Source organism: Pipistrellus kuhlii, unplaced genomic scaffold (assembly GCF_014108245.1).
Source record: "Pipistrellus kuhlii isolate mPipKuh1 unplaced genomic scaffold, mPipKuh1.p scaffold_m20_p_20, whole genome shotgun sequence".
Taxonomy (NCBI): Eukaryota; Metazoa; Chordata; class Mammalia; order Chiroptera; family Vespertilionidae; genus Pipistrellus; species Pipistrellus kuhlii.
Genome location: NW_023425516.1, coordinates 17,720,366 through 17,748,116, shown reverse-complemented (window position 1 = coordinate 17,748,116; position 27,751 = coordinate 17,720,366). Strand labels below are relative to the sequence as shown.

The following is a 27,751-nucleotide window of genomic DNA, read 5'->3' as shown; positions in this document are numbered from 1 at the left end:
ACACCTTGACTATTCCTAAGTCAATCACTAGGGCGGAGGCCCCCAAGTTGCAGGCACCTATGAGCCATCACACTGCTTCCCATGTGGGCAACTCTAGGAATTGCTCCACCAGAGGGCGCTGCGGGAACAATCTGTCTTCAGCGCTTTGAAAGGAAAAACAAAAGGGATCTGTCCAGCAAGAAACTCGGCTATAAACTTGAAAATTAAATAGTGCTGTGTAAGTATTACAATTAAGGAAAATTACCGCAGCCCGGCATTAATGTTTAAGAATTATTTCTATTAAACGTGCGTTAATGATGATGAACGATTCAAGCGCGTGTGAGCTCGATAATACGCTTAGTGGAGAGTATTCTAAATCATCCGGGGGCCCATCACTCATCGAAAGGTCTTCTCTATTTTTGTGCGGCTGTGATTGAATAAGCAGATCTGCCCTTCCACCCACATCATCATTAAATGCTCCCTCTCCTCCACCGCTAACCTCGTCAGAAAAAAAAGTTAAGACATAAAACTGATGAATTGTTTACTGGCAGAAGAATATCGGAGTTGACCCCTGTCCCTCCAGCTCAGGATTCTGTGTCTGACAGTGGCCTCGGGGGAGCGTTTTGGCGAGGAGGCTGGGCGGCCTTCTCATCCATCAATCTCAAAGGTTAGGAACGTTCCGGAGACAGCCGATGCCGCCTTCACTGTCTGTTAGAGCAGGTGCCGCCGTGAATCTATGGCAACCTGGGAGGCCAAGGAGTTGGGGAGTGTCTTTCTACCTTCTCATGGGAACCAACAAGCCATAGACTCAGCTTTTATACAAATCATACATGTAACCATGTAGTTAAAGGGATACATGTCATATTATAAAGTTGTATATCTGAAATGTATATGATGTTATTACCTAGTTACCCCCAAACATGTAATTTAAAAAGGGGGATACAGCCCTAGCCAGTTTGTCTCAGTGGATAGAGCGTTGGCCTGCGGATTCAAGGGTCCCAGGTTTGATTCCTGGTCAAGGGCATGTGCCTTGGTTGTGGGCACATCCCCAGTAGGAGGTGTGCAGGAGGCAGCTGGTGGATGTTTCTCTCTCATCGATGTTTCTACAGTAGCTCTCTATCCTTCTCCCTTCCTCTCTGTAAAAAAAAAAAATCAATAAAATATATTTAAAAAAAGGGGGGGGGGATACATGTGGATCTAGACAGAGGTGTGAGGGAAGATAGAAAATTGGACTCCTCAGCTTTTGTCTTCTGTAGAAATGAATAGTAGCTGTCTTAATGATATGACGGTGATGATCATAGCAGTTCCCACATATTGGGTTTCTGCTCTGGGCTTTGAAAATACTTTAGAGGCATTCATTCATTAAAACCTTGTCAACAATCCTACTAGGAAGATGACGTTACTCTCAACTTTAATATTTTTAAAAATTGATTTCAGAGAGGAGGGGAGAAGGAGGAGACAGAAACATCCATGATGAAAGAGAATCCATCATTGATTGGCTGCCTCCTGCACGCTACCTATTGGGGATCAAGCCAGAAAACCGAGCACGTGGCCTGACTGGGAATCGAACCGTGACATCCCGGTTCATAGGCCAACCATCCACCATTGAACCACATCAGCCGAGCTGTCACCTGCGTTTTAAAGATGAGCTGACGGGCACTCAGAAGACTCGAGGTGGTTGCCACCAACAGTGACTGTTATGGGCTGGAGATCCAGTCATTGTCAAGGCCTGTGCTTTTATTATTATTTAAAAAAAATTATTTCTAAAATAGAGTTGATTTACAATATTCCATTAGCTCCAGGTGTACAACACGGAGACTCGATATTTATGCACCTTACAAGGCGACCACCACGATAACGTCTCGCTGCCAACCGGCACCATCCATATCCTTTATGGGATCTCTGCCTCTATTCCCTGTGCTGTGCTTCCGTCCAAGGGACTAATTTTATCACTGGCGGTGGAACTTCTTCATCCCCTTCTCTTCCTCTCCCACCCCCTCCACCCTGGCAACCACGGGCTGTGGCTTGTTCTTTGCATCGAGAAGGAGTTTGTTTCTGTTTGTTAAACAGTGCGTCCCATGACCGCCTCCAGAGACATTTAAATCTATTATGTGAACTTCGTTGAGTGCCTACTGAATGCCAGGCGGCCTGCCAGGGGCGTGGGCTCCGGCTTGAACAGAACACATGCTCATCCCCCAAAAGGGCTTCTCTCAGGTCAGCAGGGAGAAAAGGCCAAGTCCATCAAAGAGGGAAACCTGGATTAGATCAGGATAAATGTGCAGGGAGCCTGGGGCTTCGAGGAGGAGGGCTCCGGCCCCCTGAGGTGGGGTTGGAGGGGACCAGAGGAGACGTGGGGGTATTTCAATTGGACTCAGATTCTGGGTGGGGTTTGGCTGGCAAATGGCAAGGGGGGGGGGTGAGGAAGGAGGAGGGTCCTCCTTGAATGAAGGCCGAGAGGTGGGGGATGTGTCTGGGAAACAGGGAGCCCCCAGCGCCACTGCCTTCCTCACTTCCGCCCACCCCTTCTCAAATAGGAGAACATGGCAGGGCTGGGACACAGTGAGATCCAGTTCAAGGAGGGTGACATGGGAAGGCAGTGGCCAATGGCGATGCACCAAGCCCCGACAGCTGCCCTGTGATTGGCCTGGAGAAAGTTGAAGGACCTTGCCTCCCTTCTTAGCCTCTGAGGCTGTTTGTCTAGCACCAACTACCAACACTGGCACACAATTAGAGCTCAAATCAATGACTGGAAGGATGAATCAGACACACACGCACATGCGAATCCATAGCTGTCCCTCGGTATCCTCAGGGAACTGGCTCCGGGACCTACGCAGACGCTAGAATCCTCGGATGCTCAGGTTCCTTGGAGAAAGTGGCATAATGTTTGCATATAACCTGCACACATCCTCCTCTTGTGTGCTTTAAATCATCCCTAGATTACTTAGGACACCTAACACAGTGTAAATGCTATGTGAGTAGCTGTTATGCTGTATCATTTAGGGAATGATGACAAGAAAAATGTCTGTACATGGTCAGCACAGACACACCCCCTGTAGGCCTAGCCACACAGTACACGCAAGCAACCATGTCATGTTTTTTTTTTTCCTGAATATTTTCAATCTGTGTTCCGTTGGATCTGCAGATATAGAACCCCATGGGTCTGCGGGACAGACTGTATAGGCAAACACACACTCACATCCAACGTTTTACTACCAGGAGGAAGGAAGGGAGGTAAAAGGAGATGAGTACAGGAGGAGGAAGGGATGGTTTGAGGCAGGGAGAAGGACGGAGAAGGATTGAGGAAGCCTTAGGAAGCAGCTACCTGTCCATCTCACCCAGCACTTCCTGTCGGTGTGGTCTTGGCTACACAACTTAACCAGTGAGACTCAGTTGTCCATCTGTAAAATGGGGATAACAGTCCCAAGTGCAGAGAGCTATTGTAAGATTTCAAGGAGTCCGTCCATCCATGTACGTGCTTGGCCCAGGATAAACACAGACTGAAGGTGGTGACATGGGGGATGCGCCAGGCACACCTCCTGGGCCTGGGAAGCCAGCTCCCTCTCCTGCCCCTCGTGTGTTTAGTTAAGTCTATAAAGGCCCCGGGGGCTGAAGCGACAACTTCTGATCTTGACCCATCTGTCCAGAGAGCAGATTAGCAGAAGGAAATTTACCAGCCTGCACGGACAGTTTGATAGTCCTCCTTGCCTGGGGCCTTGGCTGGCTGTGTCTCTCCTCTCTTGTTTTGCTGCATAAATATGTGTTGGAGACATTAGAAGTAATGGGACTGCACATAAAAGAGAATCAACTAAATTAACCTCTCCCAGAAAGCGTCAGGTAGACGAATCAAACCAATGTAATTAAAAAGATTGCTTTGCCTCTCCCCGAAGTTATCATTTTGTATTAAGTAGCATCCGGCGTCATCCAACGGTGGGTTTCCTCTCGGATGAATAGATACGCATTAAATAGTTCCCAGACACCCCCTCCCTCCCAGGCTGTCTGTTCTAGAGAGAGAGTAGGCTTGAGATGAGCCCAGGAGGGGGATGTCAGGCTGCCTCCGTCAGAATACCCAGATGTTGGGAGCTATTCAGAGTCCCTACTCGGCATCAGGCCCTGGGCAAGTGGAGAGCTGGGTGTGTGGTTCTTTGTCTACGTTTTAAAAATTGATTTAAGAGAGGGAGGAAGGGAGAGATAGAGGGGTGGAGAGAGAGAGAGAGAAAAAAAAAAAAAACAGATGTGAGAGAGACACATCAACTCGTTGTCTGTCTCCCTCAAGTGCCCTGACCAGGGCTGGGGATCAAACCTGTAACGGGAGAACCGGGAATCAAACCCAAGACCCTTCAGTTCTTGGGGCTGATGCCAGTTTGCTCATCACTGAGCAAACTGGCCAGGGCTTAACTCACATTTTCAATGTGCCTGGAGAAGCAGCATGTTGGGATAGTGAAGAGTTTAGGATGCAAATTCACAGTCACACCCTCATAGGGAGCTGCCCTCATCCCAAGATCCCTTTCTCTTTTTAGGGATCCCTTCTTCCTTTTGCTCTCCCACCCCCATCATCTCTCTGTATGTGCTCCTGCCATCACTGTCTACACCATGGCCTTCTACAAGAAGCCCTGAATCTGAGTTACAGTCTTAGTGTCATTCTAATGATCACGAATATTTATAAAGCTTTCTGGAGCAACTTTCATACATATTATCTCACTAGATCTTGGCCACAGCCCTGCAGGGCACTTAAGACTAGTTTTACCATCATCCTCATCATTATCATCACCACCACCTCATCATCATCATCATCACCGTCACCTTCATCACTGTCACCATCACCCTCATCATCACTATCCACCATCATCACCATCATCACCCATCATCTTCACCTCCAGATGAAAAAACAGAGCAGGTTCAGTAATTTGCTGAATAGGAACCCACGTTCGAACTCTGTTCTGTCTGATTCCAAAGCTTGTGATTCACGCCTGGACTGCTCTGCTTCTCTAATACTGCATTGTAATCGTTGATCGAGTGACATATTTTATTCAATACGTGTTTGTCGGGCTTCTCAAAGACCAGGACGATGGATAATGCCATGAGCAAATGAAACTCTGGGTAGACCAGTAGTAACTTCTCCCCTTTTGGTAAAATCTTTAGGGAGATTCAGTGTCACAAAAGCCCCCTGTGGCATACCCACAGAGGGGGGCGGGGCCATGCCAGAGCTTGCAGGAACTCCATGTGGGTGAAGAAGAGAGAATAGACTGCCCTTTCCCACCTCTGTCCAAATCCATCCCTTCTTGGATGAAGGCAGCTGGGAAGCCACCGCGTGGCCACTCTCACTCTAACTCACCCAAGTCAACGGGAGACCAGAAAGATCACGGCCAAGAGCTCCTGTCACCTAGAAAGCCTGTGTTCCATTTGCAAAGAAAGAAAGAAAAAAAAAAAGTGTTTCCCTTACATATTATATAACTCCGGGGAGGTAGTTGCTAAGCAACTGAGTCCAGTTGGCTGGGCTGCAAGTAGATATTAACTCTTCCTGCAGTCAATTGACATTGTCAGGTCTTCCTGGAAAGCCCCCAACCACCCCGTTTTCACAACAGAGAGCCCCTGACATTCATTTGTCCGTACACTACGACCCCGCCTGGCTCTCTCTGCGCCAGAATCCTGGCTCTCTCCTTGCTGTGTGCAGCTTGCCCGCTAGGACCAGCCTCAGGCCTTCCCCAACTCATGGAGAGAACCCACGGAGAATCCATTTGGCTATTTCAGATCCATGAAAAGAACACCCGGCAGGCAATAGAAGTTAAATTGCACACATCGCCATGTCAACACAGACGCTTACATATTCCACAAGGATTTATGGGGTGCCCAGCTGATGGCACTTCACGGTTGAGCATCAATCTATGAACGAGGAGGTCACGGCTGGATTCCTGGTCAGGGCACATGTCCGGGTTGCGGTCTCGATCCCCAGTAGGGGATGTGCAGGAGACAGCGATCAATGATGCTCTCTCATCATGGATGTTTCTATCTCTCTCCCTCTTCTTTCCTCGCTGAAATCAATACAAATATATATTTTTAAGAAAGGGATTTATGGAACAACAACTACGTCAGACCCAGCGTTAGGCCCTGGGGGTTGGCAGTAAACATGAAAGTCAAATGTTCCACCCTCACACACCTTATATTATGGTAACGGAGCTAGAGGATACTAATGAAAAGAAATAAATAAGATGAATCTATTTGTCCTCGGTGCTTTGAAGGCATAAACTAAGGGGATGTAATGAAAAGAGCCTGGGTGTATGCGTGTGAGAGGGCGTATCTAGATCAACAGGTAGATGTACCAGAGTCTGGGCACAGTGTGCTGCTGGTGACAGATACAGTAGGTCCTTGGGTTACGTCGGAGACCCGTTCTTACGGCGCGAGGTAACGCGATTTTAACCGTAAGTTGGGACCCGCCTACATAAACACCTATGTCACTCACATGGAGCACAAACACAGCAGTAATGAAGTGAAACAGTAAAAACAAAAAAAACCTGAAAAAGAGATAACAATTCCTGACTTTACTTGTGGTAAATAAATAATAAGAAACAAAGCACATATGTACATACGTTGAAATGACGGAACTTTTTTAAAAAAAAATTTTAAATAAATAAACTAGAGGCCCGATGCATGAAATTCATGCAAGGGCCTTGCCCCTGGCTCCTGCCTGCTGCCGCCTGCCCTCTCTGCCGTGGCCCCTGCCCGCTGCGGCTTTGTCCGGAAGAAAGGACATCTGGTTTAATTAGCATATTATGCTTTTTTTTTTATTATAGATGGGAGATGGCGACCTAACCACGAAACGACATTCGTGGGTGGAATCCGACGTAACCTGAGGACTGCCTGTGCCTTCCATTCAATGTCAGGGCCGTTAGAGCCCTGCACATGACCTTGATCCATCTCCAAAATCTTTCCCGTCCCACCAGATGGCACCACTAGATCCAGCCAGTCACTCGAGTGGTAGCCCAGGGACGGCCTTGATTCTCTTTTCTCTCTTTCCCCCACAGGGCATCCATCAGCAAATCTATTGACTCTGATTCCAAAATATACCTTGAACCTGCCACTTGTACAGCTTCTGCTCAAGTGGGAGCTGCAGTGTTGCCTCACTGTATGGCTACGGTAGCTTCCCGACTGGCCTTCTCTTCAAGTTCATTCTCCACCCGGCAGCCCGAGGGAGAGTTCCAAAAGGGAACTCGGAACCATCCTCACTTCTCTGCCCCCCACCTCTCAACAGCTCCCTTCCCACTCTTCTTAGATGGCCTCACACGCTTATGGCAAGGGCTTGTGTGTGCCAGGGCCTGGCTATCTCTCACTCCATTTCTGACCACACTTGCCTGCATTGACCACGCTCCAGCCACAATGGCCTTGGTTCTGACCCCAACAGGACAAGCTGATTCCTTTCACAGGGCCGTTGCACATGCCATTTCCCTTGATCTTGACCTGTTTAACCCCTAAGTCACCCGCCGGGTCTTAGTTCAAAGGCCGCCTCCCTGACCACCTGATTCCTGATCCCAGCACCCTGGTTGATGCGTTTGCAGCACTTTTATTCCTACCTGTGACTTTATACATACACATCTTACCTAATAAAAGAGAAACATGCAAATTAGCCATCACTCTGCTATGTCCACAACCAATTAGAGTGAGTATGCAAATTAACCAAACAGAGATGGGGGTTAATTTGCATACATAGGCACAGGGCGGAGTGAAGCCTGCTATGAGGGGAAGGGGGGTGGCAGAGGGAGCTACTGGAGTGGTGCTCCGGACAGAAGTGAGGACGTGCTGGCTCCCAGCAGGAGCGGGGACTTGCCAGTCCCGGGAGGCTGGGAGTGAAGCCAGGGGCCTATTCTTGCACAAATACTGTGCAATGGGCCTCTAGTATATGTATATTTAATTTGCTTATTGCTTTTCTCCTCTAATGGGCTGGGCTGCCTGAGGGCGGAGATCACATCTATTTGCTTGCAACTATATCAGCAGCATCTATCTGGGGACATGGCATATAGAGACAGATGTAGTTCAGTTATTTATTTTTTTTTCAAAATGAATGGATAAATATAAGAATAAAAATAGCTAGAAATTACTGAGTACTTACGACATCCCAAGATAGTACTGAGCACTTATCATATTCCGATCTCATTTAATCTCATGATAACCCAATGAGGTGGACATTTCCAGCTCCATTTTAGAAATGAGAAAACTGAGGTCCAGAGAGAGGAGCTGATGAGACAGGCAGCGGAGAGACTGAAATGAGAACAAAGCTCACTCCGACTCTCACCGCTGGGCTTCGCATCACAATGTCACTCCTAATCCCTTGGAGAGGGTGGCAACATCTCCCCTCCCTCCCTGCTTTGGTCGTGAGGGGACTACCTCACTCCCAGGCAGCAGGCGTACCCAAGGCGGCTTGAGAACTGGAGGTCAGCCTGGAGGAGAGATCAGTCTGAAGTCAGGCCCAGTTCGGTTATCTGAACAACCAGAGCAGGGCAGACAAAGGCTGAACCAAAATAACTCCCACACTGAGTCATTCCTGATGGTGCCTGGGAGGCCCTGCCGGGCGGGCGTTTGAGATGCTCGCCAGCCTCCTGCCTCTCCCATCGCTTTGTGCCCAACACAGACCTTTGTTGAAAAGACTGTGTTGGCGGAAATAGCTGGCCCCAAACAGTTCTGGGAGGCCTGAGGGAACTTAAAATAAGCTAACAGCAACAGCTACCATTTGTTGAGCACCGAGGGTGTGTGAGTGTGTGTGTGTGTGTGACTCTATCAAGATCTTTACATGGATTTGTATCTACACCAAGGCCCTTCCAGGGTCATTGGCTCCAGGCTACACAGCTTGTAAGTGGGAGAGCTGGGATCGATAGGAGAGGCAAAGATTGAGCAAGAGTGCAAGCTCTTAGGAATTGGGTTCTGCTTCCTCTCTACCTCCAGGGTTCCCTCATGCCATCACAATCCCCCAACCCTGTTCTGAGAACCGGCTGCATTGCCCGACGGTTGATTCATAGGCAGATTCCCAAATATCCTCAGTGTGGCCTGGATGCAAGCCACTGTGGATCCGTCAGTGAGCTGCAGTCCAGGCTTGCCAACTAGCAAGTGCTAAGGTAAGGATGTCTGAACTCAGGGGTGGGGACAGAGCGTCACGTGCACATTTGATGTGCATCTTAGCTTCCGGATGCACACCTTAGCTTCCGGATGCACTGGTTATAACCAACGTCCGCATGATAATCACCTTAGACAATACCACTGGCTTCTATAAAGGCCAAGAAGGACAGCAGAATGAGCTAATCGCCTGTGTAACAGCACCAGAGCCTCAAAGAGGCCTGTCTTTCCCAGATGTTAAAGGGGAATTGTGGGAGTATGGTCTAGTGGCAGAGGTAGTTTTCAGGCCCATTATGACTGCTATTATTATTTCTGCTGCTAGTATAAAGGTCTCAAAGTTCTTGCCTCCAACCTTTGAGCTTGCTCTTCTTCTTCCCTTTATTTTAATTGATTTTTTTTTTACAGAGAGGAAGAAAAAGGGATAGAGAGTTAGAAACATCGATCAGCTGCCTCCTGCACACCCCCAACTGGGGATGTGCTCGCAACCAAATGCCCTTGACTGGAATTGAACCTGGGACCTTTCAGTCCACAGGCCAACGCTCTATCCACTGAGCCAAACTGGTTAGGGCTGAGCTTGCTCTTCTAAGCTGAGCCTCCAGTGCCTTTCTGGCTCCCATCTTCATTTCGCCAACTGTGACTCGGCCTTTGGAATTCAGCTCAGGAATCATCTCCTCCAGGAAGCCCTCCCCAAACCCCAGCCTGGATCGCTGTATCCTTGGGCTTTTGCAGCTCATTCCTATCACAGGACACATTGCTCTTTGTCCACATTGCCTGCTTATGCATCTGTCCTCCCCATTAATCAGCCCCTGAGTCTTCCCGGGGGCTGGGGTCCTTCTGTCCTAAACAACTTCTTTCCATCCACAACCAGCTCAGTTCCTGACAATAAAAAGACACCCATCGTGGGTGCGTGGTACACACACAGCACCGTGTTCCCCGGCGTGGCAATTACTCCTAGAAGAATTTGACCCAAACAGCTACAGGGAATTGAGCAAAATTGAATGCCATGGAAAATCTAAACATTACAGAGAGACTCCAGGAGCATATAGAAACATAAAGAGAAAATTGCTTTTCAAAGTGGTAACAAAGGGAAGAAAAGATTCGCATTGGCTGTTAACATAGGTTTTGTGGGTGCAGTGGGGTGGCGGTGGGGTATTTAACTTTCTCTACACATCTCCCAAATGTTCAAAAATGTCAAAGGAAGAAAAGATATTATGTTGTAAAAAAAAGAGTACCTTTTAAAAAAAAATTGACGTATTTCCCACTGTTTTAGGACGCTAGGAGAGAAAAAGACAGCCAAGCCAGGGTCAGCTCTTGGCCTTGACCTGAAGTTTGCTGTGAGATTTTTGGGCAAGTGATCTCTCCGAGTCACGCCTGCTTCATCGGTAAGTAAGGATGGGGATTAGCCTGTTCACCAAGGGTCCTGATTCATGTGTATTCCACAGGCATCCAGCCATGTTTTTCTCAGATGGATTTTCTAATGACAAATTGTGGGGTTTTTTTCCCTCCCCCCGGGAAATTCTCTCATTTTTTCCATGTTCAAAGACCCACAAACTGCTCACAACTGCCTGCTGTTGTAAGAGCAATTTGCCTTCATTATCCTAAACCTTTCAGCATTTCTTGAAACCTTCTTTTTCGATGGGGGAAAAAAATGTTCCCGATGTGATCAGAAAAGATAAATCTGCTACTGCGCATTTCAGAAAGTAATCAAAACGCTCCTTAGTAGAGGAGGTATTCATTATAATTTATGACGAGTGCTTGAAACTGCCTTTCGTTTTCTCTCTCATCAGTCCAGAATTATTGTTTCTAATTTAGAACAGAAGTGCCTGAAGGGGTGGAGGGTAAACGGAAAGAAATCTCTTTGTTGTGCTGTATTGGGATTCATGTTGTGTTTCCTTCATGCATCGCACAATCTTGGGTTGACCAGATAGCTCATTTGCCTGACCTCCCTCCTCTCATTCAACTGGGAGCTGAGAAACTCAGGAAGGATAGTAAAAGATTTGGAAAGTGGGCTTATTTTATCCATCAGAGCCTGAGGCCTATACTTCTTTTTATTTCTTTTAAGAGCCCATGAAAATGTCTGAGAGCTAAAAACAATATATTGGCTCCAACACAGTGAAAGAAAACCGAACAAGCAAAATTAATAAGGGCTTAAATTAAATGCCTCCACAACACACCATTTATGTCAACCTCAGTATTTTTTGAAATTCAGTGTTCATAAAAGTTTCATTATGTTTGAAAAGCACTGATGGGTTAGAGTCTCATTTCATGAGATTTCCTGAGTGTTCTTGATGATTTTTCAAGAAATTGAGATGAATATAAATTGAGGGAGTTACTGTGGTAACAAAATAATTCCAAAAGCATAACTTTAATATTTCCTGTAAAATGTTTCAATAAAAAATGCATTTCACGTGTCTGGCATAACGTGAATTTGGGGCCTAGGGCAAACCAAGGTCTTAAAATGGTCTCGCAAAGGATGAGCTGATGAATGGATAGGTTGATGGATAGATGAAAGGATGTGAGGATGAGTGGATAGATTCATCAACAGATGAATGAATGAAAATATGTTGTGATGGATAGACAGGTTGATGGATGGATGAATAGGCAGATGGATGGGTAGGCAAGGATGGATAAAGTTATTTGCTCAATATCACTCCCTAAGTTAGATGTGCCTTGTCGCCTAACTTCCAAGCTGTTACTAAAGCCATTGAAATTTTCTCACAATTCCTTGAGTATGAGGACTCAAGGGTCCCAAGAGATCCTTTAGTGCAACCTGCTCATTTTACAGACGAAGAAACAGGATCAGAAAAAGGAAGGGACTTAGCTGATGGCATATTTTCCTTATTCTCATCAAACAGGAGGCAGTTGCTTACTGTGACAATAATAGCATCTCCCTTCCGCCTTTGGTAGGAGAAGGAAATCAAATTGATGTATATTGACAGCACATAGTAGGTCTTCAATAAATGATACCATTGTAAGTTTTTCATCCCTTTTCAGGCTTAGTTTCCGCATTTATAAACTTGAGATTATAACCAAAGCCCTCCCAGGGCATTTCATGAGATTGTTAGGTAGTAGTGTGAGATAACAGAAATAAAGATGCTATTAAATGGCTAAATCCTGCTTAAGTGTAAGGCAGTAGTACAATTATTAGTACTAGAGCTGTAGGAATTATACTACTGTTGATACTTACTACTATTAATCATCATTATGACTGCTATTATTATTATTACCCCTGCTAGTATAAAAGATATAATGTTGGTCCTTAGATTCCTGCTATATTTCGCACTAATTTCCTGGGTTAAGAATGTCCCACACAGGACTGTGGCCTCGGTATCGAACCTGAACCAACAGTACTTCCTTTTACCTAAAATGAATTATACAAGGAGACACAGGCACAAACTGACAATTGAGCACAGCAGCTGCCAAGCATATGGACTAACACAATCCATGCTACAATAGATCCTGAATCGGTCCAAGAGGTAGATTACAGATGGCTGCCAAGTTTCTGCCCATTAAGACTGAGCTCTACTTCCTCTGCCCTTGAATCTGAGCTGGCAGTGTGACTAGTCTTGACCAAGAAAACGCACTGTGCAACCTCTGAAGCTGGCCCTTAAAAGATCTTCAGCTTTTGCCTTGGCTCTTGGAATAGAATCCAGCTGGCAAGCTGGGAGGGGCCCAAGTCACATGGACAGGCCACAGGAGGGAAAAGGGAGACGCTCAGGGGATAAGCAGCTGAAGCTGCCAGACATATGGGTGATCCCCTTGGCCTTTCCAGCCTAGGTCAACAACACCACATGGACCAGAAGGATCTCCAAGCTGAGCCCAGACAAACCATGGAATCATGGGAGATAACGAATAGGTGGTTGTTATTTTAACCCAATAAGCTTTGGTGGGGGGGTGGTGTTTTGTTATGCAGCAGTAGCTAACTGAGACAAAGTGAATATAAGGGCTCCACTGAGATGTTCCTCACCCTGCTCAGAGGGGCAGGGAACACTGCCTGGAAGAGAGCACATGTGGAACTCATTAGGGATTCAAGGGTTATGCAAGTGAGGAAGGGTCCCAGGTCTCATTCATGGGTCAATGGTTTACTCTACATGATGCTTCTGAGTCCACAGCAGGTTAGCGATAAGATCCAGAATTTGAAAAGTCTTTCTCAACCAGGCAATTGTTTCTCCTCTTTTGGGATCGGCCCCACTTCCCTGGCTCTAAATCAAAATGACAGGGCCTCCAAATTGGCTCAGGTGCTCTATGCATTTGTAAAAATGTCTTTTGCTAGAAGAAGGCCGGGGATGTCTAATTTCTGCCCCAAGCACATTTTTATAGTTAAGCTGTATTATAAATGTCATTTAATTTACCCAGTGATGTCGGGCCTACATTAAACGGAGAGGCCCTGGTAATAATATATCTAAGATCCATTTGGTGCCGCCTGATCAGGGCTGGAGAGGAGAGGGAGGGTGGCTTTAGTCATCATCTGTCCAATTTCATATTCTCTCCCCTCTCCTTTCTGTCGCCTTCCCTGTGATCTCGCTACCATGGGGAGGACGAAGAAAGCCTTTCAAAGCATCAGGCCAGGGGTGAGGGGGCAAGTCAGTGGGTACGTGGGATGTTTTAAATATAGCCATAGGATCAAGAGATGCACATATTGGTGACTTTTGAGCAAGCTCAGAGCAGAGAGCTCCCTTGCATCTAGCTGGGGAAGGATTGTGCAGGAGAGGAGGGCTAAGCAAGACTGAACGGGCCAAAACTGGTTTGGCTCAGTGGATAGAGCATCGGCCTGCGGACTGAAAGGTCCTGGGTTTGATTACGGTCAAGGGCATGTACCTTGGTTGCGGGCACATCCCCAGTAGGGGGTGTGCAAGAAGCAGCTGATCGATGACTCTTTCTCATGGATGTTTCTGACTCTCTATCCCTCTCCCTTCCTCTCTGTAAAAAATCTATAAAAAAAAAAAAAAAAAAAAAAAAAAAAGATTGAACTGCAATGGTTCCAGACACTAACAGGGAGGCAGGAGCCTGTTTCATGGGGACAGGTGTGAGGTGGAATTAACTCCTTCAAGTCCTGTCTGCCAGGGCCTCCTAAATAATGCCCCTTTATTGTGTAGTCATTGTTACCAAACCAGGACAGGCCCCTGCCCTGCTTGCTATGGCTTCTGAGCACCCGAGAATAAACTCTACACCTGCCGGCAGCCTCCCTGCCCCATAGGATCGGAGCCAGCCTCCTCATGACTTCCTGTTGCCCACTTCCTTCTCTGTTCTCGAAACTCTCGCCACAGTGGTGTTTGGTTAGGTCTTCCAATGCCCGCACAGCAGACACGCATTACAGATTTGCTGTCCGCGGTTGAATCAGTGAATTTTCCCAAGCCCGGGGGGAAAGACAGCTGCACAAACTCTGGCGACCTGTCCTTGGCCACTCCAAGGGTTGGAGCCTGTGTGCTAACATGTCCTTGGCTCAGCCTGCCCCTGGCAAGCACAGGAGCAGCATAAAGGGCTGAAGACAGCATCAGTCATGTGAGGGGGCTGTCCCATGCACGGCCAACCTGTGCCTGCCTGTTGGAGAGCTGTGTGCGATCCATCACACACTCCATGGGGTACATTTATTTGGTGTGTTCTCTCTCTCTCTCTCTCTCTCTCTCTCTCTCTCTCTCTCTCTCTCTCTACATTTATTTGGTGTGTTCTCTCTCTCTCTCTCTCTCTCTCTCTCTCTCTCTCTCTCTCTCTCTCTCTCCCTCCCTCTCCTTTTCCCCTTTCCTTTGCTCTTTGCCTTTCTTTTTCCTAAGTTCCAAGGGCCCTTCTTTACCCTCTGCAACTCATTTCCTGGGCCCATGCAGACAATTATTTCTCCTCTTTTGGGAGCCCACACAGTGGACACTCATTAAATATTAGAGGCCCGGTGCACCAAATTCATCATTGGGGGTGTGTCCCTCAGCACCTGCACCCTCTCCAATCCAGGATCCCTTTCGCAATCTGGGACTGCTGGCTCCTAACAGCTCACCTGTCTCCCAGCCTGATCACCCCTAGCAACTCTGCCTCTGCCTGATCGCCCCTAACCACTCTCCCCTGCCAGCCTGATCACCCCTGACTGCTCTCCCCCACCGGCCTGATTGCCCCTAACTGAGTCTGCCTCGGCCCCCACCACCATGGCTTTGTCCAGAAGGACATTTAGTCTAATTAGCATATTACCCTTTTATTAGTATAGATTTGCTCTTTGTGGTTGAGTCAGTGAATTTCCCAGCTGGCTCACCTTTTCTATCCCTGTTATGGACTGTCCTCAGGTTGGGAACATGGTGAGTGGACTCTCACCCACACCCACACCACAGAAAAGCAGTTCATTCTTTTCAGGTTACTCAGACTCAAAAATCATTGCTCTGATCTGGGTCTTACTAGATCTGGGTGACCTTAAACAAAAGTCATTGAACATCTCCAGGCCCAGTAGCTACTACTGTAAAATGGGGATAATCCTCTCTACCATACCTGAGATAAAGTAATGGGCTGGCGTCTGCCTGGCACACAGCTGGTACGCATAATGGTTAGGAACAAAGGAATCATCGAAGGTCATAGTTTAGGGGTCAAAGAACACAGGCACAATTTACTGATGCATCAGAAGTCCCTGGTGGGCATGTGTGGAGCTTCCTAAGGTTGTAGGCAGGACTGCACCCTGTGCATCTGTGTCTTTAAAAGCTCCCCATGGGATTTTGTAACTCACAGTCCATTTTGGAAAAGTACTGATTCAGTGCAAGCCACTCCATGGTATAAATGGAGAAGCTGAGGCCCAGAGAGGGACAGAGATCGGCCCAAGGTCACCCAGCACATCTTTTATAGCTGTGTCAGCCCTAGAATGCATATACACACATCCAGGTACATCTATATAATCCCCTGCGATTCTGCTCAGGATGCATTTTCCCACATGCACAAGAGGACAAAGTGCTAACATATTGTGGCCATAAGAGAAGTCAGAAACATTGCTCTCAGCAGGCCCCGATGGCATTTTCTCATCTGTCATCTATGAAGGGCTGATTATGGAAGGTCTCTTAAGAGTGTCACCTAAATTTTCTTTTTCTTTTCTTTTCTTTTTTTTTCTAGAAAGGAGGGTGGGTGAGTGCCAGAAGCCAATTCCAGCATTGTCATAATTGCAAGAGTTTCATTGAAAGATTGATGGAACTTGGGGACTCAACAAGGGCTGAGTCACATATGTTGTCACCTGTTGGGAATGGCTAAAGGCATTTCTCCAAACCTGAAAAGGATGATTGCTTGCTGACAGCTCAAGGCATCTTTAATCTACATGTTATTGCCTCCTGTTGGCCAAACAGCTGAACAGCCGAAGGCAATTCCCCAATCTGACAATGCTTCTGTATGAAACCCTACCCTTTTCAGTGTATATCTCCACCTTGCCTTAGGACAATTTGTGTTAATAAAAAGCAAGGGGTCTTGAGACAAGGAGAACTTGGTTTCATCAGCAAAGCTCCTCTGCCCCCGCTTCCCCCGTCATGCTCTGAGCCAGACGTTGGTGGCATGGACATAAGGAGTTCTTAGTCTTTGCAGAAGACAACCACATGGGTCACTAGCAAGCATTTCCTGCACTCGATCGAAGAATAATTACATTTCAGCATTCATTCATTCATTCATTCATTCAACAACTCTGCATTCACGGGGCTTCTGTTGGATGTATCGTTAAGCGGTGGGGATTGAGAGCCAAATGAGACGTAGTCCCTGCCTTGGAGGGTGTCAGAGTGTAGAAGAGGAGGAAGGCTTACAAGTCCTGCATCTGTGGCAAAGTGGTTAACGGTGAAGATAATCCAGTGGTCCAGGCATCGGGTGACTGGACACCTGCTCTGAGCTAACCTGGATCTAGGCCCTGAGCTGGGTACACAGAAATGCCGCACCCTTCTGACTTGCCTATGATAGCAAGCGTAGGACTAGACATATGCTTGACGAATGGCGATGACATGTCTGATCACATGATATTCGCGTTACTATAGTTACTGAGCTCCTACCGTGCGACAACTACTATTCTATGAGTTAACAAGGTCAACTCCTGACTCCTCATGACAGTCCTGTGATGCAGGGGTCCATCCAGCACCCTCATTTCACAGAAAGGCCAAGGAACATGCCTACACTGACACATGTGGACTGAGATTTTTCTCAAAAGCAGCCCCAACAACAAGATGTTGTTTTGAACCCCACCTGAAGCAAAAGTACAAAACCTGGCCCCAGCACATCATTTAAAAAAATTATTTATGCCATAAGTTAGGCAAATTTTCCTTCCTGAAGCCCTGGAATCCTAGGCCCGATTCCATGTAGTCTGCATCCATTTCCGAAGGGTTTGGCCCAAATGAGCTTTACAACCTGATGAACCTGCTTTCAAGGGAGGCATGGAGGTGGGGGCCTGGCCGGGAGACTAGGGAATGAGACGTTGAAGGAACGATCAATAGACATTTCCCTCTCACATGGATGTCTCTCTCTCTCTCCTCTCCCCCCTTCCCAGCTCGCTCTCCCCCCACCCTCTAAAATCTGTGAAAAACATATTCTCAGGTGAAGACTAAAAAAAAAAAAGCATCAGCCCTTGACCCCAAGAATCTCCCTGTCCTGGGAGGAGCAGAGACAGAGGCCCCGGTTCCCGCACCCTGTGGTTCTGGCTCTCCTCGCCCTCGGATGTTATCAGCGAAGCACTTGATGAATATGGATGGGCTGGCAGGAGGGTTCCAGGGCTACATCCTGGCAAATTGAAAGGGCGGGGGAAGCAGCTATCAAGGCCAGCAGAGCAAGCGTGGATATCATTAGCGGTCCCTCAGCCCACAGCACAGCCCCAAGGGGCGCTGTGGTACGCCCCTTGGCGTGCTGCCCTCTCCAGCCACAGGTGGTTGGATCAAACACGGACAGCCAACCTGTTACCTGAGCAGGAGAAGCCATGTTCCTCGGGGCAGGAGTGGGGGCGTGGGGTGGGGGTCAGTGTTGGGAGGTGCATCTGTGCATCAGCGCTGCCCAGCCAGACCTGCTGTCAACATGGACATGCTCTCTCCCCCGGGGGCTCCCGTGTGGTGGCCGTGAACCACGTGTGGCCACTGAGCACCTGACATTTGGTTCGTGGACTGAAGCACTCTAATCCTAATGTCATTCTGATTAATTCAGGCTGAAGCCTGAGTAGCCACGTGTGAGCAGTGGTGATCGTGTTAGACAGTCCGCACGCTGAGCTGGAGCCGGAGAAGGGGGGACGGCCCATGTGTGCAGGGGATGGGGGGCCTGTGGTGAGGGGAGCAGGAGGCAGGCAGTGGAGGGGGAGCCAGGAGCATCTTATGGCGGAGAAGGGGCTGCCAGGAACTAGAAATGAAGAGTGGAGCCGGTCCCAGGAACATCCTGGACCCGGGACTCGGGCCCTCTGTGAGCAAGCCTTCTTACCTTTGAACTACCCTCTCCTGGAAGCCGGCAGTGATGTATGTGAGAATAAAGAAAATCGGCTCAGAGTAAGGACAATAACAATAAACACCGCCATCATCGTCGTCATTCCCTCTCCCCTCCCATCATCTCCGATGGTAAGTGACTCGTCTAAGACCCCGCACTTGGATTGAAACCCATATCTCTCTGACTCTAGTGTCTGAATTCATTAAAAAAAAAAAAAAAAAAAAAAAAAAAAAAAAAAATATATATATATATATATATATATATATATATATATATATATATATATATTTGTATTGGTTTCACAGTGGAACAGGGAGATAGAAACATCAATGATGAGAGAGAATCATTGATCGGCTGCCTCCTGCACACCCCCTACTGGGGATTAAGCCCGCAACCCTGAGCATGTGTCCTTGACCAAAATCGAACCCAAGACCTTTTGGTCCACAGGCCGGCGCTCTATCCCCTGAGCCAAACTGGCTAGGGCTGCATTCTTTATTAAGCTACAAGGTTCCATCCTGGCATCCCGAACTCACAGATCCATGATGCTGAACTTTGGCACATGTCCACCTCCAAACTGGGAAGAGGTGAGGCCAGACAAGGAAACTGTCACCCAGAGACACTGACCCCCTCCCTCCTTCCCTGTAAGACTTGTCCCAAGCTCCACACCCCCTATATGAGACTGTATCCGCCCACCTTGCTCTTACCCCAGCCCCTGGGTCATTCCTGCTGTCCAGCCACCACTGCCCATGGCTGGCCCTGAGCCCGCCATCTGTGCATCACGTGATCCCTCCCTGGCTCTCACCCCCCATCAGCCACTCTCCTCAACCCCGGTGAGTGCGAGGAAGCACAGGGGGGCACCCGGCCTGGGACCTGCGCCTCCCCAGCCCCCCTCTGTGGGCTCCTCTTGCTGGCTTGACTGGAGCCATCTGCCTGGATGGCACCTTTCCCAGGTGCTGGTTGGTCCAATTGGTGTCTCTGAGACTCAGGTGCCAAGTCAGCAGGGAGAGGGCGCTCTGGCTGGATCTCAGCTTCTACTAGCGCCTTTTCTGTCGTCACCCTGCCACGGCCCGTGACATATCTCCCCTATTTGGGCGACGGATGCCACTGCTTTAATGGAGACAGATGCCCTTAAGGTGCTCGCTGCCACATCTCTCTGGGTCTCAGAACAGACACCTGAGGAGCACAGGGAGGCCGCTGTTCTAAAAAGGGGGAGGGGATCACTTTAAAATGGGAGTCAGAAGGTAGGAGTCAGAGGTTCGAGTCCCAGCTCTGCCTCTCCCTTGCAACAGGACCTTGAGGCAGTGGGCCCTTCCTGTCTGTAGGCCTCTTCCCTCCATACGATGGGAGAGGACCGAGGCGGGTGAGGGCCCAGAAGCACCTCTGCAATCGGGTTCATTTTACAGACACCAGGAAGGTGCCATGTTTAAATGGTTTTTGCAAAGCCTGTCCAGGTCAGGGCCTCTCCCACCCAGGGAGACGACTGGACAGAATCTAGACCATTGCCCCCAGGCAAGGTCTAAGACCCAAGGCCATGTGACATGCAATGAACAGGAAGCTATAGGTGTTTTTTTTTTTTTAAATATACTTATTGATTTTTTACAGAGAGGAAGAGAGAGGGCTAGAGGGAGAAACATCGATGAGAGAGAATCATTGATCAGATGCCTCCTGCACACCCCCTACTGGGGATGTACTCGCAACCAAGGTACATGCCCTTGACAGGAATCAAACCCTTTCAGTCCGCAGGCCTATGCTTTATCCACTGAGCCAAACCGGTTTCGGCCGGAAGCTACAGGTTTACACTCAGGCTGTTCTGACGCGGAAGCTGGGGTTTTGCTCACTTGGCTGCACTTCCCAAGCTCCTGGCTGAGCATTGGCTGTGCTGGCAGCTGCCAGGGGGAGAGAAGGCAGGTTCCACACCTCAACGTTTCTATTCCGGAATGAGCTAAGCCGCAAGGTACATCCCTGCAGCCAAGGCTCCCGCTGGAAGGAAGGAACGATGCCTTCAGCCAGGACCTGCTCAATGGCCCGTCTCATGGCTCCGTGTTGGCACAAAAGGAATTTTCCCTCTTTTACGAAGTGGATGTCTCTCCCTCTTCATCCTCTAATTTTCCTTTCTCTTCATCTCTCTAATTTCCCTCCTGCAGAATTCGTCAGTGATCTCGCACCTATCGTCTCATGCTGTTCCCTCATCGCAACACTATCATTATTTCCATTTTCAGACGAGGAACCGGGGCTCCTACAGGCTTCTGAAGGCCACAGAGATGCAGGAGGAAGAGCTGGAAATTAAATTCAGATCTTAGGGCTCTGATGAAACGGCCTTACAACGGAGACGAAGATGAAAGGTAAGTTAGCATCTTTCTTACAAATGGGCTGCGCACTTATGCTGGGTTGGATAGAGGCTAAGAAACATGTGGATGAATGCGGATCAGGGGAGGTTTTGGAAGACTTCACTGTCCAGGACAGTGGTCGGCAAACTCATTCGTCAGCAGAGCCAAATATCAACAGTACAACCGGTTTGGCTCAGTGGATAGAGCGTCGGCCTGCGGACTGAAGGGTCCCGGTTTCGATTCCGGTCAAGGGCATGCACCTTGGTTGCGGGCACATCCCCAGTAGGGGGTGTGCAGGAGGCAGCTGATCGATGTTTCTCTCTCATCGATGTTCCTAACTCTCTATCCCTCTCCCTTCTTCTCTGTAAAAAAAAAAAAAAAAAGAATTAAAAAAATATATTTAAAAAAAAGAATACACTATAGAACTCATAGAACATATGAGATGTTTTAATCCACTGTTTATGTTATCGATTATCAGCTGATTCTCAGTCGTTATGTTTTGGAGGAGTGGAAAGTTATGCTTGGATTTTGGACGGCTCAGCGGGTGGGGAGGTCAGAGCCCATACGACCCACGTTGGTCGAGGGTCCGCTGTACATGATGTCACGTGGGTCCGCTGACCTCCTGGGAACTCACCACCCTTTCATGGCCCCCTAAAAGCAGCCCTGTCCTTCCCCACCCCCTGCCTTCCCCCAAAGCGGGGGAAGAGGAGCCAGAGTCACAGCCGATTATGCAAACTTGAGCAGACCCAGGGCCCTGGCCGGCTTCCCAGAGGCCTCTTTCCTCTGGTGTCACCACAGCCTCTAGTGGCCAACACTGAGCATCGTGGCTCCGGGCCTTTGTTCCCGCTCTGAGCCCCCGGAGCCCAGGGCCTGCGAGGGGAGCGGGCAGGTCTGAGGATCTGTCCCACGCATGAGCTGTGTGTCCGCTCCCTCCCCGTCCCACTCACCCCGGGTCCCCCCACTCCGATTCCAGGGGTGTGTGGTGTGTTCCAGAAGGGAAGCCTCCTTTGGGATCTCTCCTGCCCGGCTACAGAACGCTCCCCTCTGGCTGCTGGGGCCTGTCTCGTCCCCTCAGGGCCAGCTCCCCTGCTCCCCACTCAGGGAGTCCTGGGCTGACTCCCTTGGGCCCGAACGGGACCCACGCACCAGTGGGACCCCTAGCACGCCGAGAGCTCCCCCCCAAGCACGCACCAGGCAGCAGGGACGCGGGTGGTTTGCCTGCAGCTCTCAATCTCTCTCTCCTTCCCTCTCTCTCTCTCTCTTTTAATATATTTTATTGATTTTTTTACAGAGAGGAAGGGAGAGTGAGAGTGAGAAACATCAATAAAGAGAATCATCGATCAGCTGCCTCTTGCACACCCCCTACTGGGGATGTGCCCGCAACCAAGGTACATGCCCTTGACCGGAATTGAACCTGGGACCCTTCAGTCCACAGGCCGACGCTCCGTCCACTGAGCCACACCGGTTTCGGCTGCAGCTCTCTCTCACTAGGCTGCCCTGAGCTGGCACAGGGACATCATTGTATGTCCCCAGCACCCAGCACGGGGCCAGGGGCACACACAGGACGTGCTCCGTAAGTGATAAATAAATGCATGCTCGAGTAGATGTCTTATGTCATCTCATGTCTTCTTTCCAAACATTAACCTGCCATCCTACATTGTGGGTACCATGAAAGCCGCTCCCTGATGGCAGTATTGAGGTTCAAAGAGAGACCGTGTGAGGGTTTAGAAAGATAGAGAGAGGGTCGGCACCCGGCAATGAAAAATCCTCACCGGCCACGGGCAGCACAGAGGTGCTGTGGTTACTCACTCACCGACCTCCTCCACCCCTTGGTCTCTGGCCGAAATGAGCCAGATATTCATGCACACAGCTGGGTCACACCAATTCCGGGGACCTGGCTTCCTGGCACCCATGAATAGGGGCCATTAGCTCGTGGGAAAGCAGGAAAGCAATGGAAGGAAGCATTACGTGAGCACCTACTATGTGCCAGGCACCTTTATAAGGAAGTGTTACGCCATCATTACAACCTATGTTCCAAGCTGGGACCGTCAATCCCACCCGTATTCCACAGATGGTGAGATAAAGGCAGAGAGAAGCTGGGAAGATCACATGCTCATAAACCTGGAAGTTGGTCACTCGGATTCCAAAACCACAGCAGCTCTTTCCCAGAACCTGATAAATCTCATTCTAGCACCCAGCTCTGCCAGACTCCCCAGGACAGCCCTGCCAGGGCCTCTCTGGTGTTTGTTTTGTTTTTAATTGACGTTTTTATGGAGAGGGAATGAGAGGGATAGAGTTAGAAACATGGATGAGAGAGAAACATCGATTCAGCTGCCTATTGCACACCCCCCACTGGGGATGTGCCCGCAAGCAAGGTACATGCCCTTGACTGGAATCAAACCCAGGACCCTTCAGTCCGAAGGTTGACGCTCTATCCACTGAGCCACACCGGTTAGGACTCTGGGGTGTTTGTTTGTTTGTTGTTGGAGGTGGGTTTTGTTTTTTTTATCTTGGGTCCATGAAGGAAGCACCCACTGGAATAAAAAGGACCGTTTAATTCTATTCCCACGATGCCTTTCTCAGAGCGTCCTCCTGCCCTTTCCACCGCTCCTTCCCCCTTTGCACAGCACACGCCGTGTCCTCGGCAATATCTCCCTGAGAAACAAGAATCCACAGCGGTCAGCAGAAAGGGACAGGGCAGAGGCAATAGCGAGGTCATCTCCAAGCTCATCAGAGCTCCGTTCTGCTGACCTTTGGCATCGCACACACCTGGCGGCTGGCTCCAGGGACGGAATTCACCTCCTCTGCCCTCAGCCACCGACCATAGCTGAGAGCGCCCCTAGTGGAGGTCTGCGGCACAGGCGTGCTGCGGAGATGGTGGCCCCAATCAGCCCTCTGGAATATAGCTTTTTGACTAGCAGGAATGGACTGGCGAGCAAAACCAGAAAACAAGCCACTCTGATCAAGAATCACACCACATGATTTTTCCGATGTCTGGTCCCCCGGGGAAGACAAGAGGAATCCCTCACGCCTGGCAGAGGCCGCCAACCCTCCCTGGGAGAGAACCACGATCCATAATGAAAATGGTCTTTAAGTGAATCTAACAACAACGCACATTAGGGACTCGGAGGAAGCCGCAAATCCGTGCGTGTTGAGCACTATTCAATTTGCTTTATTAATTCAAGAGAGAGAAAGGAAAAAGAAGAAGAAGAAGAAAAAAAAAAAGCAAAGAAATTATTACACCCAGGCTCTGCAGTCTTAGCACGTCGCCACAATTATTCCCCATGTGCCTATCGCAGACAATAAGAAGCCTCTTCAAAAAAACAAGTTACACTTTATACTTATTCATGCCTCACAGCAAAAATGGCCCGGGGAGTCACGTGACCGGCATGAGAATGTAGCAACAAGTCCCGCTGTCAAGTACTTAGAGATTCCCTCCCTGCACTGCACACACAGGAGGACCCGCTGGCCTGGCAGAGTCAGCGGACCGGCCCGGCCCTCCTCCACCTGACATTCGTGGAAGTTGAGCTCCAATTTAAAAACTAGAATTTATTTGGGGGGGGGGGGAGACGAGGGGGTAAGGTCCATTGTTTCCCAATGCACCCTCAGAACCCGCAAGGCCCAGTGACCACCCTCCCTCCCTCCTCATGACTCAGACGCTCCCAGTCGCAACAGCTGGGCTTATTAATGAGGCTTCCGAAGGACGACATCGGGTGGCTTTAATTGGGTGGTGGCCTGAAGTTAATTAAAAATATATATGCAGGCCAGCCGGCGTGTGGAGTTAGGAGAAACAAGAGCATAAAACGCCTTTTAACATGAGCAGGCGCCCATGGTGTGTGGGGAGCCAGCAAAGCGAGCAGGGTGGGAGGAACCCTGGTCTCGGAGAATCATTCAGAATGTGCCGTGGAAACATGTCTTTCTTTTTTTCTTTTTTTCCCCCCCTGGAGGGTGGTGTGTGGAAGACTGTGATCTTGGGAGGCACCGTGTGTGTGTGTGAGTGTGTGTGTGTGTGTGTGTGTGTGACAACACAGACTCACAGCGGAGGAGGCGCGGAGGGAGGAGGGAGATCTGGACTCCGCTCAAGGCCACCCAGCCATTGTTGGAAAGAGACAGCTAATTAAGGAAGGGCCTGCTGTGGTGGAGACGATTTATTTAACCGGAGTCTCTCCTTCCGTCTTTCCAACCAGGGAACCCATCCAGGCCCGGGGTGCACGGGGACCAGCATGGCCTGCTGAGGGGCGGGGGGGCGTTCTTCAGTGATAGGCTTTGTTAAACGGGAGGCGATGAATTATTTCCCTCGCTCTGCACGCCTGCCTCCCCGTTTACAGGGGATGGAGGTGGGGATGGGGGTGGGGGGATAACAATGCCTGATGGATGCTGAGGAGGGCACTCCAGGCCTTGGGGAGGAGGAGTGGAAGGCAAAGGGACCCAGAGCTTTGAGGCCCAGGGAGCGGAGAGCTGTCAGCGGCCTCTGGTGCTGAAAGTAGGGGTGCGCCCCGCGGGGAGAAGGGGTCCCTCAGCATCAGCCCCAGGTCAGGGCGGTGCAGGCGGAGGGGTGCGCGCTCCAGGATGGTCCCCAGCCCGGCAGCAGCCCCTGCACCTGCCTGCTTCCCCCACGCGGGAGCGCGCTCCTGGCAAAGGGAGTGACTGGGACCTTTCGGGAGAGACAGGGTGTCTCCCAGTGACCTGACCCGACCCTCCAGCTCACCCTCGGCTTGGGGTGAGTCAGGCGCTGTCCCCCTCCCTCCCTAGGAACCTCCTCCCCAACTTTTTCTGGGGGGAGGGGACCTCAGAGCGGATGGAGGAGAAGAGGGTGCGGCTCGGGTCTGGGGAGAAGCCACCTTCCTCCACCAAAATGTGGGTCCCCCTTCCCACGGGCCAGGCCCAGCGGCCAGCACGTGGGGGGCGAGACGAGCACCGAGCACCCCTCCCCCAATTCCTAATAGTGTTTTCCAAAACCAGAGAGAGCGTGACCGGGAGAAAGCAAGGGGGGGGGGGGCGGAGTCCCCGCTCAGGTTCCCCGGCTGTGACCCAACATCTCTCCCCCATCCCACCCCAGGGCGCCCTGGCCAAGTTCGGGGAGCCCTGAGCCCCCTCCACGGGGCCTCCAGGCAAAAGCCACACCCAAGTCCAGCTCCCAGACAGACAGACACTTGGCGGAGACAGGTCCTACAACCGGGGCCCTGGGCACCCCCCCTCCCACATCCCAGGGTGGGGGGGGGCATGGGGTCCGGGAGCGGGAGGGAGCAGCGTGGTGCCCCCCTCAACCCCCTCCCGTCGCGCTGTTGGGGAGTCCAGTCCTCACTTACAGAGCGGGTCGCCCCCCCTCACCCCCATCCCCGCTTCTCATCCCAGAAAAGGGGAGAATTCCCTGGCGCCAGCTCCGGTGCAGCCGCGGGGAGGAGCTCGGGAATCTGGGGATCGGAGCCACCCACTCTCCAAAGAGGTTCTGGGGGGGGGACCTGCAAAGGGGGGATCAGCCGAGTCCTCCAGACCCACCCCCGCCTCCACTCCGCCAGCGGGCGGGAGGGGACGCGGCGCCAGGCCCCCCATGGGGGCAGCCGCCCCGCTCCCCATCCCCATCCCCATCCCCATCCCCGTCCCCATCCCCATCCCCATCCCGGCGGGGGGCCCGGGCCGGCCGCGACCCCCAACCTCCCATCTCCCATCCACACACACACACTCGCTACAACTTTGCCCCCTCCTCCCTCCGCCCGACCCCTCCCGCCCGGCGCTCACCTCCGGCCAGGGCGGCCGCGGGGCCCCCCAGCAGCAGCGCGAGGAGCAGCGGGACCCCGGCGAGTCCCTGGGGCGGCCGGGCCGCGGGCATCGTGGCTGCGGGGAGCGGGGCGCGCGGAGCCCGGGCTGCGGGCGGCGGACGGCTCCGGAGCCCGCGGGAGGGAGGGAGGGGCGGGCGGCGAGCGGGGCGGAGAGGCGGCAGCGGGGGCGGGGGTGCGGGCCGGGCAGCCGCCGAGCCCCCGGCGGGCGGACGAGCCGGGCGGTGCGCTCAGCCCGCGAACGGAACGCTCCTCCGGCCGCCGAGCTGTGCGGGGCGGGCGGGCGGGATGAGGAGGAGCCGGCGGGCGGGCGGGCGGAGCGGGCGGGGGAGGGAGGGAGGGGCCGGGCCGGGCTGTGCTGAGCGAGTGCGGGGGAGGGAGGGAGGGAGGGTCGGCGGCGGGGAGAGGGGCGCCGCGCCCCGCAAAGTTTACCGCCGCGGCTCCCTGCGTCCCGGCGGCGGGGCGCTGCCTCCCGGCGGGGGCTCCCGGGGCCGGCGCCCGCCCGGCGGGGCTGGAGCGTGTCCGGACCGCTTTCCAGAGGGGAGAAGGCGAAGGCCCTGAGCAGCCTGGAGCTCACCCTCGCCCTCTCGGCCTCTCGGCCCCAGGTCCGGTGTCTCCGCTGTAGCCAGCCCTCCTCCCTGCCAGCCCTCCCGGGTTTCAGAAGGTAGTCCTCCCAGTGACCTAGGAAGTCTCAGACTCGGTGGATCTCCGAAGAGCCGCCCGGCTCCCTGGACCGTTACACATGGCTGCAGAATGGTGTCTCCAGTACCTGAGGCCCGTGTGCCCCTCCGGTGCCCACTGGAGATTGTAAACCCACTGCCTCTTTGTTCTCACCGGAGTGCCACCCTTCACACCCCCCCAGGGGCACTTGGACACCAGGACCCAGCCCCTTGCCCCTGCTGCAGCCCCTTCCCAGTCTGAGCTGGAGTTCAAGGCCCCCCCCCCTCCCCCCAATCTGCCTTGCTGGTATCAGGCCCTGATTTTCAGCAACTTGACTTTTCTCCACAAATGGAGGTGGGGGTGGGGGTGGGGGTGGTGTTTGGGGACAGGCATTAGCCAAGGGCTGGATGGGACAGGCTTGGAGAAGGGGTGGACTAGCTTTGCAAACCCAGCCAGCTCCCTAGGTCTCCCCCGGCCTCCCCCCCCCCCCCACTCTCCCCCTGCAAACAGAAGCCCTCT

General features: G+C 51.2%; 1 protein-coding gene across 3 annotated transcripts in view; it reads right to left on the bottom strand.

Annotated features, from left to right (window-relative positions):
- The window catches only part of SEZ6L (seizure related 6 homolog like), a 109,735-nt gene extending 83,040 nt beyond the window's left edge, over positions 1-26,695 (bottom strand). For all 3 annotated transcript variants that reach the window (XM_045585652.1, XM_036449728.2, XM_045585653.1), the window contains exon 1: positions 26,535-26,695. In XM_045585652.1, the coding sequence (XP_045441608.1) occupies positions 26,535-26,625 (91 nt within the window). In that variant the 5' untranslated portion in view covers positions 26,626-26,695. The remainder of the gene's footprint in view (positions 1-26,534) is intronic.
- Between the last annotated feature and the right edge of the window lie 1,056 nt (positions 26,696-27,751).